The following is an 18,480-nucleotide window of genomic DNA, read 5'->3' as shown; positions in this document are numbered from 1 at the left end:
ACATATTCCACCACGCTGTTCTAATGCGGGTTGGTGGAATACATATATAGCAGAATTTCTATGAAATTAGACACATGCAGGCTTCCTCACGGTGTTTTCCTTCACTGGCGAGCACGAAATGAATTAAAAACACAAATTAAGCACATGAATCCTGTAATGAAGCCTGGGTTTGAACCCGCAATCATCGATTAAGATGCACGCGTTCTAACTACTGGGCCATCTCGGCTGTTTTCTTCTCTTTCACTTATTACAATTTGCGCACTGTAAAGCGCTTCTCAGAGCTTCTCGCTTAACAATATAATGTCGAGTCCAAAGCTATTACATTGCAGGCGAATGCTGTCGTTGAGAAACCGCCTTTAAACTCGTTCTTTTCACAGTCACCTTGAAGTACAGAGACATTTGGCGACGCATAACTGATTCATTGTAACTCTATTAAGCTTGGCAAACGAATGATATTATTCCTACGAGGGATTCGAAATGTTCAGAGTAAAAGTAATTCACGTGAGTTTAAGACAACGTTATATCCACATTAACGGACTGACCTTGCTCATATCCTTTTAACCACGTTTGGAGTAAGAGTTTGGCTGTATTATACTGGGACTAAATATACAAAACAGGTTAATAAAATCTCTATCTTATTGACTTGGTCATTAAGATGATTTTTGGTCTGGGAAACGAAATTATTTTCGATACTTGAATGACAGATCAAGTTGATCAGTCAGCGTGGATGAATTTATGCGTGATATCCTTCAGCGAAAATCATCAGACGAATTTTGAACACAAATTAGGCAAATGAAAATTTGATAGTGCTTGCCTGGGTTTGAAGTTACTAGATTGGCATATATAATAGTGTGTAATGGATTTTGTGATCACAATTTTCGAGCACAATATCAGTTATAAACTCAAAAGCACGTGGATAATAGTGGTACTCGGTCAGGTTTAAAAGCGCTTGATTTCGGTAACGTTTTGTGACGTGTTCCCCGGTGAATAGAAACCATTTTCTTTTCAAGCATTGATCAATTGTTCTCGATATTTGAATAATGAACGCGTTCTATAGAATGATAACCCTTCGAAGTTATTCAACCGGTTGACATTTCTCTAAAACAAAGCTAATCATGAAAGATGAAAAACACGACCGACAAAAGGCAGAAGGCATTGTCTGTTGTGACCACGTCTGCCGCGAAACAGTTGAATTTCGAATTCAGAGTGATTAATGACCGGCTCGATACAAAATAAAGAAACTCGAAATGATTAATTTCGCTGCCGAAGTCTTTGTGTCTTTAACGAGGTAAAAATCGTATTTTGATGTTTCGTATATGATTCGAAGAAATATTGTCTTAATATACATATATAGAACCGATAACCTTTGGGAAAAACGTGTTCGAGAGTGTAGACCGCGTCTCAGCAAACGAAGTGTAGGACGTCCGCAGGCACGGTGGAGTGACGATTTACGCAAGGTGGCTGGCAGGAGCTGGCGAGTAGCTGAAGAAAGACCACAGTGGCGTGCATTTGGAGAGGCCTTTGTCCAACAGTGGACAAATATGGGCTGCTGCTGATGATGATATATATCAAGTATAATATAGGTGTATACGTAAATACCAGTTTATTGCTACTACTGAACAGTAGATGGCGTTAAGTAAAATCTTCGTTATTTCTGCATCGCGATGGCAAGGTTCGCTAATTGTTTGGTTTAGTTACAAGCGGTAGGTATCTGATTTTGTAATTTGTGCGTGCAGCATCCAAAGGGTTATTACGGTTAGTTTAATGAGCGTTGGTGACCATAAAAGAGAAGGGAGTATAAAAGGCAGCAAATATTTAAAATAAATTTATAATTCGATTTATGTTTCTATAATTTGCTTCGCTAATATCTCAATTTATTACATCAAAATCGATAAAAAAAGTCAACGTTGCTGTCAAAAAAAAGGTTGAAAAATATTTTTACTCTGTACAAAACTATATTAAGGGGACTACAGGAGCTAATTGCCCTTGAGAATCACGCGCACACACTTACACTAACGACAAAAACGGCATGTCCCCGCGCGCACTACGCTTAGCGAGGCGGCGAGGTTACGCCTGAATATTCCAATAGATGGCGCCGAACCGCCGCGCGCCGCGCCGAGCGAAAGCGAAGCGAAGTCAATTCTATCAATTCTATCAATCATAGATTTCATAAAAATAGACAGGACAACAGAATTATTTTAATTTCTTTGTGTCATTTAAAAAATTATGATAAAATTAAACAGAATTAATTAAACTTAAATTATTATTATTTTATGTACAAAAAATAGTTAAATTAAACATTTTTTTTCTTTAATTTTTACTGTATCAATTCAATTAGTTGTAATACTAAATATTAAATCGTACCTATTTTTGAATTTTGTAAGTTTGTTAAGCGATTTATTAAATAAAATTTGAACTGTTCGTAATTTGTACACTGACAAAAAGCGTAGAGTTTGTTCGTTTTACTAATATCGGTACACAAAGAAAAAAAATTAAGTTAAAAAAGTCAGCATCAAAAAGTTACTATAAAAATAATATCGTCAAGTCGGTTTAGTAGAATTATTGGTTAACTCGGTCAATCACAGTGGGTTTAGTCATAAATCTCATAAAAATAGTTTGGATATTAGAATTATTTGTATTGTTTTTGACTGATATTTGAAATAAAACTGATTCAATTAAATTCAAATATTTTTATTTATTTTTGGTTTAACAAAAAAACAAATAAATTTCGTTTCAATTTTTTTATTAAAATATTTTTTTTAATTATTCGTTCGTCGTCGTTCGTTATTAAAATATCTTGAATACTTGCAATCAATATTTCACCCACTTTCACTGAAGCTACGAGCTAAAATTTTTCAATCGATACTATTTCCAATCTTTAAAAAATATTGAATTATGTATATGACACTTCTAAATATTTTAGTTCTTTGGTTCATAACAATTACATATTTCAAGATGGCCCAGTGGGTAGAACGCGCGCATCTTATTGCGGGTTCAAACCCAGGCAAGCACCACTAAATATTCATGTGATGTGCTAATTTGTATTTATTTATTTTTTTATTATTAAATTTCATCCATACATAACTATATTTCCTATTATAAACAAAATTGATAAAATTAAACTCTAACGTAATAGAAATAGCTTCCGTGTTATTTTTTTCGATTTTCTTAATTCTGAAAAAATAAATGCATAGTTGTTAGGAATTAAATTTTAATAATTATAAAATATATATATATTTTTAAATATAGTCCTTTAAAAATAATAAAATTTTAGTTCAGAGTGCGGGGATCGAACCCGCACATTCTTCTTAGACTTGCTTGCATTGACCAAATACTCCATGGTGACTGTAAGAAATCTGTCGAAAAATCTGATTCTATGCGAACTAATTGCATTGTTTTTAATAAATGTTTCCAATAATCATTATTTATAATATATATATATATATATATATTTACTAATTAAATACTCTTACCTTTTCATATTATCTTTCACATGTTCGGCTTTTTAATTTATATGAACGTTTTTTAGTTTTCTTCACAGATTGTACTTTATTTCCCATGTTTAAACTTTATAAAAAATAACTTAGTAAAAAAATAAATGTATAAATAATAAATTAATTTACAATTAAAATTACACAAAAATAAAATCTACGAGATTTTATTCGCAACGATGCGGTGAAAAGAGCGACACGTCTGTATAGCAACAGGCCTCGGCCGGCAGTGTCTGTACGAGGCGCTCACGCACACATGCTTACGCATTTTGGTCGAAAATAAGAAAATCTGATTTAAAAAAAAATCTATTGATTTTACTAAATAATTAAGATAATAAATTTTTAGTATATTGTTTGTAGAATAATCTGACAAAAGACCAAAATTATTGAAGGTATATAAGTGTAGTTAAAAAACAAAAAAAGACTTTTTTAGAGGTAACTTTGCGATTTTTTTCTATCGTACCAAATTAATTACATCATGTTTTCAACACAATTAATAACTAGCATCTATCCTGAAGATTAACATATATTTTTTTCATTTGGTTTATTGCATTGGATTATAGACTTTTTGGCATTTTAAAACTTGCATTTAGCTCATGTAGTCCCCTTAAAAATGAAAATGTACATTTAGTATAATATGTTGATGTATATGCAGGATATATTTTAATTTAATTGTATTCTGTTCACATATTGGTAACTCAAATGGTGAAAAACAGTATTTACTGAGTTTCCTGCCGGTTCTTTTAGTTTCAGTAGAATCTATATTATGAAACCTTGGTAGCTTTATATTTAAATAATAAATATACATCGTAAAATGACTATTTAAAAGTGCTTTTAGGATCATAGTCGTATAAAACATTTATATCTAAATATTATCTTCAAAAATATTTATCTTAAAATGTTGCCCTCAAAATATTTTATTCACTTCGTTGTCTGAACTCTTTTCGCCCTGAGTCCTCTTTTGAATTTGAAAACAAACAAAACTAGCTGACTTCAAGTGTGGATAAGATATGTGAAAACTCGAACTCATATTTGTGAAAAGCCATTGCAACTTTGCTCTTGTGTGCGGCGTATTGTCTTGTAAAAGTAAGGCACTTAGTCATTTTCTGATTAAATTTGTCACGTAGTGAATTATAATTTTGTGTAAGTAATTATTGGTGATATACAGTAATATATAACTAATAATATTCATGAGTATTACATAATGCCTTTTTATAAAGTACCCAGCAAGGCATATTTCGAAACTAATACGGAAAATAATGCTTTATAGATGACACCATTTTTGCATTGCAATGGCCAATCAAAATAACGATGAAACAAATTTAATATTCATATCAACAGTAACATATAATTTAGTATTACTAAAAAAACACCTTGTATTTTTGTTAAATGGATATACAGAATTGTTAACAATCGTTAAATTGTTTTTCTTTAGGTATGTGGGGGCAATGGAGCTACGAAATGTTAACCAAGGCGCCACCAACCTTGGGAAGCATGATGTTATGTCCCTTGTGTCTGTAGCTATACTGGCTCACTCACCCTTAAACCAGAACACAACAATTCTAAGCACTGTTCTTTGGTGGTAGAATATCTGCAGGTGGAATATTTACAGGTTGCATTTTAAATAAGGAATAATTGAACTATTCAAAAATATTTAATATCTATTACATATCATAATTATATTCCCACTGACAGTTGCTTCTTGATTCTACTAGTTATAGCGAGCTTGTCAATATTCCCTCGTTCTTGTGCAGCGAACACTTTATTAATAATATTCGCAGCATCTGTATTCTCAATTATACCTTCATGGTTACATTCAACTAGATGAACCGACACCTGACCTTCTGTGAGTTTATCAAGACCATAGTTTTCTTTGATCACCAAGAACGGTGGATTTTCTTTCGGACGCAATAGAGTTATTGGAGCCCTGATCTTCTTCAACTCTGCTTGATTGAGGATCATCTTGAGACGGTCAAAACTCGAATTGCCAATTGATTTGATGAAATTCTCTGAATATTTCTGCTGAGGAGGAGATGCCTTCAATGCGTATGTGATCCTGTCATCATAGGATTCGATACCTTTCAGTTTCTCAATCAGTGTGTTGCTGTCTTTATTTTTCGGTGCAATTATGTCAACGATTTGCGTAATCAGACTGTTTTGTAACTGTTTGTCGCTTTTGACGGAAGTTGATGAGGCAAGCATCCGGTAGAGGTAATCCGGACTGCCGTCTAAGCAGATTATTGTACCATCGTGACCTGAAAGTTTAAAAATGTCAGTTTCAATTCTACATAGCATTCTTAACGTCTTAAAGTAAAATATTAAAAAAAAAAATAGTATATTTATTGTATAGTTTAGATAGACGAATGTTCTGATGAGTCGTCTCAATGGTTCAGTAGGAAATATTAAATATTCCTCTTATTGCAAATGTGCCACCAACCTTGGGACTTTTCTTAATCACACTACAAACCGGAACACAACAATACTAAGGATTGCGGTTTTACTCGAAGTTATGGTAGTATAATTCCGTCTAGTCCGTTACTACGTCTTGTTACCACGAGGAGAATTTCAAAATAAATAAACAAATACTTGGTTCAATGTTTTGGTATTTATAAAAGCATAAATATATAATTTGTATTAATCAATTAAATACTGTAGTTTTTGAGATACAAACCTTCACTTTCCAAAATGCTCGCCAATTTCAACGTAGGTAAAGTACCGAAGCTGTATCCAAGAAGTACGAATGGACTTCCAGGAGTCAAGAGAGATTTTATAGTCTGAAAGAAAAGATAGTTCCAAAACCACTGATAGCTCAATTGTTTTGAAAAATTGTTTCTATTTTTTTTTTAACAAACAAGAGGTTTGATTTACAAAGCTTGATTAAAAAAATTAAGCTTCACAGCATCATGTATATCAAATATATGTTTTCGCTACAAAGTCTTATAATAATGGTTAAAACTAGCTCAATAAACATTGTTGGGTATAAAGTAAAGTAACAGCCCGTAAATTTCCCACTGCTGGGCTAAGGCCTCCTCTTCCATTAAGGAGAGGGTTTGGAGACATATTCCACCACGCTGTTCTAATGCGGGTTGTTGGAATGCACATGTGGAGGAATTTTGATTAAATTAGACACATGCAGATTTCCTCCCGATGTTTTCCTGCACCGCTCGAGATGAATTATAAACACAAATTAAGCAGATATATATATATGGAGGTGCTTGCGTGGGTTTGAACCCAAAATCATCGGTCAAGATGCACGCGTTCTAACCACTGGGCCATATCAGCTGGTTGGGTGTTGAAGGTAGAAATTTTAAAATTCTTACAGGATTACCTTATGTAACCTATTGACCAAAGAGTTTAAGGTATCCTTCTCTGCATTGCCAAATTGCAGGACACAAGTTTTCATCTTAAGCTTAGAACATAAAGGCGCCATCCCCGCAGCACAGCCTTCTAAACCGGGCAGTATGAACATTATCAATTCCTGGTCATGAACTGATACGTCAGTCTGTAAAAAAAAAACGACTTATATAAATGTCTAGAACTCAATGTTCAAAACCGGGCTGTAAATGTTCTGCTACAGACTGTCAAGTATAAGTTGGCGTTCCTGTGGCAGCACCTGCTACACCCTTTGTCTTGCCACTTTTTTGTTTATTTTACCAATATCTCTCTAGAAAATAATTCTCTACGTCTCATTTTAAATAGATTTTGGGTAAGTTTTCTTAATAAGGGTAAATAAAACAAATAAGATATAAATGAACAAAAAAAAAAAAAAAGTACATGTTCTTGCCACACGCTAACTTACACTTGACGCGATGTATGATATGGTCTCCTCGCCCTTTTAAAAAAAGGTTCAGCGCCTATCATCACCTTCACACTGGTGTAATTCTAGTTGGTGAAAACACATATCGTAAAGTTCGGTTATAGAAAATAAGGTTTTGGAAACTTAGTGGTAACCTGGGTTTTAAATCATACAATCACGTGTTTTATACAAATAAACATTTATTTTTTAATATTTTAAAAAAATAAATTAATTAAATAATTATATTCTCTGTGTCTTACCATTGTCTCTGAATGGCTAACCATAGATGGCATGTATATAAAAGGTTTTAAGGCCAAGTTTTCATCACCAAAGCATCCCATGAGGACTCGGAGATCAGGTCTATCTTCAGAACGCGTTATATGTGCCGACACTGACGTTGATGCCTTTGCTTCTTTTTGAGCTGCTAATGCTTTCAACCTTTTGATAAATTGCAATTTATTATAAAATCAAGAAGGAAATCAGTGAAGTCATAGATTTATTGGAGATCATGTTATATGAAACAACATCACGTATATTACTCTGATCCCAATGTTAGTAGCTAAAGCACTTGTGTTATGAAAAATCAGAAATGACGGTACCACAAACACCCAGACCCAAGACAACATAGAAAACTAATGGTAATCTACATCGATTCGGCCGGGAATCGAACCCGGGACCTCGGAGTGGCGTACTCATGAAAACCGGTGTACACTCGACCACGGAGGTCGTTATATTGTTTACAAGTAAAAGTATCACAACTATTATGTTGTAAAAGTACCTTCCGAATGTTAGCGTTCGAATGTCTGGGGTCGACAGGACTATTTCAAATTCCCGCTGTAAAGTCTGTTTGATCTCCACCGCCATCATGCTGTCCATGCCGAGTTCAGGGAGAGACACTCGATGAGATACTTTCTTTAGGTCCTTAATTCCTGGTGGGATACAGATTATATAATTATAAAAATAAATTGCTTTGGCATGTCCGAAAGTGAGGTGAATCTGCTCACTTCATGGATTTTTTTCAATGATTACACTAAAAAAAATTGATGTTATCTTTCAGGTCAGTTTAATAAAAAGTAATCACACAAATAAAACATAGCAATATCATTTGAGAATGGCACTTTGGTGATACGCCTCTTTGGTAGACCAGCCTTGAAGACCAGTTTAAGCCGGTGTAGGAAGCCCTACTACCAAGTGCACTAAAACATGACCTACTAGTTTTAACCTTTTTTTATGGTATAGGTTGGCGGACGAGCGTATGGGCCATCTGATGGAATGTGGTCACCATCACCCAATGACGCTGTAAGAAATATTAACTATTCCTTATGTCGTCAATGTGCCACCAACCTTGGGAACTAAAATGTTATGTCCCTTGTGCCTGTAGTTAAACTGGCTCACTCGCCCTTCAAACCGGAACAGAACAATACTGAGTACTGTTATTTGGCGGTAGAATAACTGATGAGTGGGTGGTACCTAACCAGACGGGCTTGCACAAAGGCCTATCACCAAGTAAACCTTTTAAATTACATAGATTTGTTTTTTTGATGAATTGGAGCAATAGGAAAACGTATAGTAAATAACAATAGGAATCAATGATACTTTCATACATAAATTTGTTATTATTTTTACCTAAAATTTGTGCAATTGACTCAACAATTCCTCCATATCCGTAGCATCCTATCTTCTTCTTAGCCACAACTATCGAGGATACTACCACGTCATCCTGTTTTAAGAACTTATCGAGAGCTTGCAGGCAGGAGGAAATGCTCTGTTGGAAAGTTCCACAGAATTCCAATTGGATCTCTTCTCCATCTTGCATGTCTGCTACCAGACCTACCTATAAGATATACAAACAACTCTCAAAATACTTTCTAAATGTCATGAGGTTTGTTCAAAAGAAAAGGTGAATTTTGAAATTTTGCGGGTTGTACATTTAATCATCGATTTTTTCTTTTTGTTATGTCGGTACATATATGTTTGACAAATTATGACAAATTATTTTGGATTAGTAGTTTGTTTTTAACAATTGAAAAAGCTAAGGCATTCTTGTGTGTTCTTCGACTTTTTATTTTTGAAAATGATGGATCAAAAAATCTCTATTAAATTTCGCGTTAAAAATGGAAAAAAGTGTTCCAATGCACTTAAAATGTTAACTGTGGCATACGGCGAGTCTACTTTGCTTTATAAAAGTGTTTAGAAGTGGTTAAACGCTTTACAAACGGCAGAGAAGACTAAAAATAAGAAAAACAAAATTTACCTTTCCTTACGAACAAACCTCGTATATTTTAGCACAGGTCTATCAAACTACTCCCAGTTTTCAATAACTAAGTAATGGAAGTTAAGCATTGTAATAAGTCATCACACAGCAACAGCTTTGGTGACATTTTTTCTCATTATCATCATCACATAGCACTCAACCACACTCCGCAAATATTGACACTCACATCTCCGATGGTACCCCACTGCACGGCGAGTGCGGGGAGGCCAATCTTCTTTCTTGACTCGCAGAGTCTCTCCATCACAGAGTTAGAGAAACCGTAGTTGGTCTGACCGATGTTGCCACGACCACAGGATACAGATGAGAATATCACGAAGTTCCTGGTGAGCACCAGGAATTAAGTTTTGGTAATTAAAAAAGTATCGGACAACATCACATACATTATTCTGATCCCAATGTAAGTAGCTAAAGCACTTGTGTTATGGAAAAGCAGAAGTAACGACGGCACCACAAACACTCATAACCAAGACAACATAGAAAACTAATGCATTTTCTACATCGACTCGGCCAGGAATCGAACCCGGGACCTCGAAGTGGCGTACCCATGAAAACCGGTATACACTAGTAAAAACTAAAACTAAACTACTTTAAAAGAAGCACTTCGTAATTACGAAAGTATTTTCAGCTTTCAAAAACTACGTTAGCAAGTTTAGTCTAGAATACTTTTTAAATTTATTCTGAAATATTCAACAAGCATCCTGTGTAAACAGGTAATACTAAAGTATAACAAATAGTTTTATAATTTATTTTTGTCATTAAATAAAGATTACGGTACAAAAACTCACTTCAATTTAGGGCATAATTTTTTTGACAACTTATCCAAATAAATCGTCGCCAGTGCTTTGGGAGCGAACGATGCTTTAAAAGATTCAGGCGTCTGATTTTCGAAGAGGGAATTTTTCAATATCACAGCCAAGTTGAATATCGCCTCGACTGTTCCCATAGAATTCGCAATCTTCAACATTTGTTCACATCCTTCCTCAGTTGTGACATCATGCATTGAAATTTGTACATCAGCTCCATAGCCCGCCCACGCTCTGTTGAAAGATTATAATACCAATTATAATTCAATTAAGGTTTGTATAAATAATATGTACAGCAGAGATGGCCCAGTGGTTCAAACGCTCGCATCTTAACCGATGATTGCTGGTTCAAACCCAGGCAACCGCCACTAAATGTTTATGTACTTAATTTGTGTTTATAATTCATCTCGTGCTCAGCGAAGGAAAACATCGTAAGGAAATCTGCATGTGTCTAATTTCATAGAAATTCTGCCACATGTGTTTTCCATCAACCCGCATTGGAAAAGTGTGGTGGAATATGTTCCAAACCTTATTCTCAAAGCCAGAGGAGGTGTTAGCCCAGCAGTGGGAAATTTACAGGCTTTTGTTGTTTGTAAGTATAAAACAAAGTCACTTTATTTCTCTTTATATCTACAAACGCCTACTGAACCACTCAACGGATTTGGGACAATTCTCAATATCTTTATTTAGAATATGCACCCGGGAAAGCCGTTTCACACAAACGAAAAAAAGCGGAAGGTAACAAACGAAAAAAGAGCAACAATCTTTTTTTAATTTAACACCTCGTTCCATTGACTATACCGGTCAAAGGATTATTCTTACTAGCACTTTATGCAGTCATGATTTATTCAGAAGCTAAGTTTTTTTTTTTGTAAATATTTTGTAGTATAAGGATGTTAGGCTACCTAAGGATAATTTTAATTTTGCCGTTTCACAAATTCAAATCATTTATAAAAAAATACATTGTTAAAGTTAATAAAATACTAATACTCGTTGATTTCCGGGCTGGGTGTCTAAAAAGACATAAAATTGTATTTATCTTAAGTGACTTTGCATTTTTAAATTTTGAAAAAGAGTAACTAACGATTTTCATTATGGTTCTTCTCGTTAGAATCTGCATTGCGAACCGGTAGCTTTACTGAATATTGTTATTTAAATGACGATTCAGAAGTGCTTATAAAAATTTTTGATTTTGGTGTTGATAAAATAATTTCAATAAAACGATGAAATTAATCAAATAAATCGCCCAATATACGAAAGCTCTTTTGCAATAAGCACAGGAAAGCAGACAAGTAAATACGCATCTGGTCATCATTTTGTCAAAGTAGGAAAGCTGGCGATTTTATATGTTGGGCAAAAAATCTAAGCATCTTTTCCAGCTAACCCTCTAAATAAAATCACTTACCTCATTCGCGATGCCTGGTAACCATCACTGATTCCTCTCCTGGATGTGAGCAGGACTTTCCTGGCTCCTCTCACTATGAGCCAGTCTGCAAGCTCCAGACCGAAACCTCCGAGACCTCCCACCAGAATGTATACTAAATCTTCATGACACATATACCTAGAGACGTAATCAACTTCAGTCAACATTTTACGGAAAATTTAGGTCGAATTTTGGTTAATAATAATAACTATAATGGGCTTTAATACAACCCTAGTCTCAGAATCAGGATTCGCATTAACTCAAGTCAGAATAAGCCTTCTTCACATAAATCCACATTCATGGCACGATGGTTTTCCTTGATATATGGATAAGTATATTAAATTGGGCGTGATTAATTAAAATAAAATAGTTCGAATGTTCCAAAGAGATATAATAATAACATTAATTTATCATCAAAAGTATAACCTCTAACCTCGCCTCCACTGGCGGCAGGAGGGCTGGTCAGTTTTTGCCCAGAGGATCGGAATTGCGATGCAACGGGAAAATGCTGCTAGCATTCTTGCCACCATTCCACGTGGTCAAGATTTATACAGTAACTAGGTTTTGTTCATGTTTAAGCATTTAATGTTATTAATTCTTTTGTTGATAAATTTTACAAATATTTATGTATACATCAAAAAAATTATATCATGTATGTAATAATCATAATAATAATCTTTAGTTTCGTACCTAGGAACAGCTTCAATAGATATGTTTTGTGGTTTTGTAACACGATTGCTTCGTTCCTCGTCACGAATTTTAATGATCACCTAAAACATATTAACTATATAAGTACTTCCCCACGTTTTCTTGTTAGTAGACTTTATTAAACGTAAATTAGATATATGTGGTTCCTTGTTAATTATGGTCAATAGTCGATGTAATTAAAGCGTTTGCAGGATACGCAACACCAATGCGTTCTAGAAAGTGATTCTTCTCGGAATTACTACGTAGGATTATATTCCTGAGTGGAATGGTGATTTCTGCGGGAAAAAAATCGTTCCCGAATCGTAGTAAGTGCTACTTTAAAGAACGCTTGCTCACCTTTCCAATATGTTTTCCAGCAGCCATGTACCTGAATGCTGCCTCGATTTGATGCTTCTCGAAGGTGCAGTGCGTGAGCGGTCGGACAACGCCATTTTGGATACCAGATAGAAGCAAATCTCGAAGATTCTGATCGAAATGTTACGTGTCATTTTTCATATGAGGATACCTTGGTATATTCCGAAAGTTTAAAAACAACAGCAATAACTACAATAAACAATTCAGATAACGAAAACAATCATATGAAAGGTAAATATAATAGGAAGTATAAGTCACCCATATTGATAAATTAAGAAGCAAATATTGAGCTGATGGCTAAATTTTGTGAAGTTTAAAATTGGACGCATCTTTAATATGATGAATGTTGGAGTAAATTATTGTAAACAAACTATTTGCAATTAACTTTTCTATTTCGGTAATAGTTAACAACAGTAGTTAATAACAATAGTTCACAGCGAACGAAGCAATTATGTTAGATATATGTACATGATGCTTTGTGGTAATAAAATATACACACAGACGAGAAATCGCAAAAGGATTGGTCTGCGATTTAGCTAAAGCTTGTGATTCTTAGTTCTTTATAAAACAAATCCATCCATCCAAATAAATGTTTCAGCTAAATCTGATTAAAATTTGGGTGCCTCGCATATAATTAAATAGTCATCGCTCGCTTCTTCGCTTGCATTTTAGGGGTTGTCATGTGTTAGGCATAAGATGTAGCCTATATCCTTTCTTGGAGTCCAAGTTTGGTTCACACCAAATTTCATCAAATTCGTGAAATAAAATTCATGAATTGGTCGTGAAAGAGGGACAGATAGACAGATAGAGTGACACAGAGTCACTTTCACATCTATAATATTAGTATGGATTGAAGAAAAAATATTAAAATTACAATAAAATATAACCTTTCTAAATTCGTAGCCTTGGTTGAGGACGTAGTCCAACATTATTCCGTGGAAGGAGATCTCGTTGTGGAAGTTGTGTACGCCGATAGGCTCGTTGTTATTGATATCGAATTTTCCAATTTCAAGGAAGCGACCGCGATAGCCAAGACAACGCATTGAGGCCTAAAGCATGAATAAAGATTACTAGCCAGATATACAGTCGCAGATCTTGAGAACCTGGATAAAAACCCAAGTCGAACCTGAAAAATGTTAGCTTCTTCCCAGTCTGTAAGTTGTTAACAGTTTTCCGTGCCTTAGAAAATACGTACAGCCTGGTCCTGATTTATGTCTCCATTCGTTTAAGATTGCCATCACCCTTTATGAGATTAGGGAACTTTTCCTACATGTCTTTGGCAACAAAAAAAAAATAATACTATATCTCTTAAATATAAATCAACTGAAGCAGTTTAAGTCTTCAAATGGCTCTGAATCTACTATGAATAAATATTATCTAAAATAATACGTTCATATCTTACGAAAAAGTAAAGTACTGCCTGAAGTAAGTAAGCCTGTACATTTCCCACTGCTGAGATAAGGCCTCCTCTTCCATTAAGGAGAGGGTTTGGAACATATTCCACCACGCTGTTCCAATTTGGGTTGGTGGAATGCACATGTGGGAGAATTTCGATGAAATCAGACACATCCAGTTTTCCTCCCGATCATTTTCTTCACCGCCGAGCACGATATGAATTATGAACACAAATTAAACATGTATATATAGTGGTGCTTGCCTGGGTTTGAACCCGCAATCATCGGTTAAGATGCTCGCGTTCTAACCACTGGATATATCTGTGCTATAAATAATATTTTTGGCCTTATTATACCAATAATGGGATGGTCCGAATAGTTGGATGTAGGATAAACCTATCTTATAAATAATAAGTAAACGTTTCAAAATACCTGTAATCTCTCGTCTGAAAGAGAATTAAGAACCAAATCCACTCCCCGCCCATTCGTTTCTTTTCTTATCATGTCTTCAAATGATGTGTCGCGAGAATTCCCAATATGGCTGTCTGTGAAGCAAAAGTTGTTTAGTTAAACAAGGTCTTTAAAAAAAGTACCATTAAATTATTTTCATAGCGAGTTATATGCCTTTTCAATTTTGCTGCAGAACGATTCTGTGAGAATTCACTTCGCATTTCACTCATAAGGCTATGATTGTTGATATGCTATTTTGATACGTTTATCTAATTTTTTTTATGGAACAGGTTGGCTGACGAGCATATGGGCCACCTGATATTAAGTGGTCACAATCACCCATAGACAATGACGCTGTAAGAAATATTAACTATTCCTTACACCGTCAATGCGCTACCAACTCTGGGAACTAAGATGCTATGTCCCTTGCGCCTGTGGTTACACTGGCTCACTCACCCTTCACGGTTCCCGGAACACAACAATACTGCGTACTGTTGTTTAGCGGCAGAATATCTAATGAGTGGGTGGTACCCAGGTGGGCTTGCACAAAGCCCTACCACCAAGTTATAAATTTTTTAATTATTATCCTTAACACCTCATATCACATTTGAATATTTCACGTTTGCGGTATACGGTGAAATTCGAGTTACAGAATACCACTCGATATAATCACGCGAGACGTGTGACTTTTCGTGGCAAATTAATTATTGTCTTAATAAGAATGAAAATAGTAGACTGTCAGAATTTACAAATGGAATTTTATACAACCTTTAAGCTGTGGGTAAAGTTTCTTGATGAAGAGTCGTTTCTCCTCAGTTCCGACGGTGGTGAACACTTCGCAACCGAAGGAAAGAGCGACGTTGATGGCGGCTTGACCAACGCCACCAGAACCGGCGTGGATTAAAATCGATTCTCCTCTTTGAATCTTACCTACCATCACCTGGTTACAAAACAATTTATAAAAAAATTAAACGGACTTCAAAATTAGAAACAGCTTGTGAACTAAATATAAAAAAATATATATGTATGAAACTACTCGACTGTAGAGTCGAGATGGCCCCGTGGTTAGTATACGTGCATCTTAACCGATGATTGCGGGTTTAAACCCGAGCACCGCTGAATTGTCATGTGCTTAATTTGTGTTTATAATTAATCTCGTGCTCGGAGGTGAAGGAAAACATCGTGAGGAAACCTGCATGTCTAATTTCATAGAAGTTCTGCCACATGTGAATATGTTCCAAACCTTCTACTCAAAGAGAGAGGAGGCTTTAGCCCAGCAGTGGGTAATGACAGGCCGTTGTTGTTTTTTTTTGTACTCGAGTGATTTTAATGAAACTTACATTGTTCCCGAAGTTGAAGTGCACCTAACGCAATCTCAATACGCTTATTAGATTCCAAAAAATTCAAGGACAAATTTACATACAAATATACATATACAAAATTTAAATGTCTAATTCCGTTTTCCGATTCCGTTAAAGATCTTGGAGTGACTTTGGATAAACACTTAAGCTGGTCTGACCAGGTGGGGGAGGTGTCGCGAAAGTTTTACTGTACAATGCATAATATGATGCGCTTAAAACATATGTTACCAACTAAAACGAAAATACAACTTGTCAATACACTGTTACTACCAATAATTGACTATGGTGACATATGTTATCTGGATGCAAATGAAGATTTAGTAAATAAACTCGAGCGACTCCTTAACACTGCCATTCGATTTATATTTAATTTGCGGAAGTATGATCACGTTTCTTCCTACCGCTCGCAATTAAAATGGCTCTCGATACGTGATCGTAGGTCATGCAGAATTCTTTGCACGCTATACTCAATTCTGAATGACCCAAATTATCCCCAGTATTTGGTATCCAAATTCGTGCTAAGGGCTGACGCACATGACAGATCGCTTCGCTCCACGGAAAACCTGTTGTTGTCATTTCCACCGCACCATTCAGGCTTTATGTCGAAGTCGTTTACTGTGACTGCTATTCGTTTATGGAACAGCTTACCAGAAAAAATAAGGAAATCTCCTTCGCGAAACACTTTTAAAATTGCTCTGAAAAAATACTACATAAATCAAAGCAATAATGGTTGATTTTTGGAATCTTCATTATATGTATGTACTCATACTATATTATATTGTATTATATTATATCATATCATATCATATCATATCATATCATATAATATAATATAATATAATATAATATAATATAATATAATATCATATCATATCATATTATATCATATCATATCATATCATATCATATCATATCATATCATATCATATCATATCATATCATATATTATATTATATTATATTATATTATATTATATTATATTATATTATATTATATTATATTATATTATATTATATTATATTATATTATATTATATTATATTATATTATATTATATTATATTATCGTTTAATTTTTTAAGACTATCTTATGTTTTTTGTACACCTACATCATTCTTTCTTGTACATCCTAAGGTTGGCTGGTAGAGAATGCAGTAGCATTAAGCCCGCCTTTTGTTAATACTTTTGTATTGTACAATAAAGCATTAAAAAAAAAAAAAAAAAAAAAATAATTTAGCACATGGGCTTGAAAGCCTAAATGGATAATCATGCTCAAATATAATTCAATCCTAACAATGTTACATACATACATGTCGAACTGATAACCTCTTTTTTCAGATGTCGCTTAAAATCATCTATATATATTATTACTTGGTGAGAAGGGGCTTTATAAAAACATTAATTGGGTACCACTGACTGATCAGTCATTCTACCGCGACTTACTTCCTTACGTCCTAAATTTATCATTTAAATGGTAAATAAAACTTATAACGCCAAGTTTCGCAAAGTTAGTATCCTTCTTGCAGCATATTCTTTGTAATAAAAATAATTTACATAATCTTAACTATTCCTAAATTTACAACGACATTCTATCATTAATTTAATTTTATTTTATTTTATTTTATTAAGGACCATCAGCAGTCACAACACTTACACATGTAATCATAAAAACACATTGAAACTTATATAAAATGTGCGACTCTTTAAGACGGCCACAACATGCATTCTTAGGTACAATATATTTTTTTGTTTTACTTAAGACAGATTACAACATAAGCAATATTTTTTATAATACTGAATACTAACAATTGCTAACCACATTTGTATATAAAATTAAAGATTTAAAAATAAATTAATTTAAATTATTAATAATAATTAATAACATTGAAAATAAAGCTAAAAAAATATTATAAATTAGTACACTCAAATCATTTATCACATTAATAACATATGAAAAAATAATTTAAATAAGAAAACAATAAATAGTAATTAATTAAAAAAAAAAAAAAAATTTTTTAATTTTTTTTCGAAATTTAAGTATAAAAAAAAATTAATAATAACATTGAATACATTTTTCATTAATTTCTTAAATTTACATGCTTACAACATATGTTTTATTTTATAGTTACGATTCTAATAATAACTCCAGAATATATTTTTTGTATTTATTAATGGAGTCTTCAAATATGTCAAGTGACATTGAGTATTTATTATATGTTTTACCTAATCTTACAAGAGGTGCATTTTGTCCTAGTTTAGTTTTAGATGGTCTAATGTAAAATACACTTATTGGATAACGTGGACATACTTTTCTAGGCACATTGAAATTTATTCCCCTGAGAATTTGAGGGCAGTCGATTTTATTTCTGACTATTTTGTACAAGAACAAAAGATCCAAGAGAATTCTACGACTTGAAAGGCTGTACA

General features: G+C 33.9%; 1 protein-coding gene across 1 annotated transcript in view; it reads right to left on the bottom strand.

Moving 5' to 3' along the window:
* Positions 1-5,168: 5,168 nt before the first annotated feature.
* Positions 5,169-18,480, bottom strand: part of LOC124533125 (fatty acid synthase-like) — a 43,867-nt gene continuing 30,555 nt past the window's right edge. The window contains exons 25-38 of the mRNA XM_047108289.1: positions 15,463-15,634; positions 14,677-14,789; positions 13,738-13,899; positions 12,833-12,961; positions 12,479-12,558; positions 11,771-11,926; positions 10,348-10,599; positions 9,729-9,882; positions 8,914-9,121; positions 8,066-8,216; positions 7,548-7,725; positions 6,820-6,993; positions 6,163-6,265; positions 5,169-5,746 (exon numbers count right to left, since the gene is read on the bottom strand). Of these exons, the coding sequence (XP_046964245.1) occupies positions 5,169-5,746; positions 6,163-6,265; positions 6,820-6,993; positions 7,548-7,725; positions 8,066-8,216; positions 8,914-9,121; positions 9,729-9,882; positions 10,348-10,599; positions 11,771-11,926; positions 12,479-12,558; positions 12,833-12,961; positions 13,738-13,899; positions 14,677-14,789; positions 15,463-15,634 (2,610 nt within the window). The remainder of the gene's footprint in view (positions 5,747-6,162; positions 6,266-6,819; positions 6,994-7,547; positions 7,726-8,065; positions 8,217-8,913; positions 9,122-9,728; positions 9,883-10,347; positions 10,600-11,770; positions 11,927-12,478; positions 12,559-12,832; positions 12,962-13,737; positions 13,900-14,676; positions 14,790-15,462; positions 15,635-18,480) is intronic.

Source organism: Vanessa cardui, chromosome 10, assembly GCF_905220365.1.
Source record: "Vanessa cardui chromosome 10, ilVanCard2.1, whole genome shotgun sequence".
Classification (NCBI taxonomy): Eukaryota; Metazoa; Arthropoda; class Insecta; order Lepidoptera; family Nymphalidae; genus Vanessa; species Vanessa cardui.
Note: the sequence above shows the minus strand (reverse complement) of the source record. Positions and strands in the feature narration are given on the sequence as shown.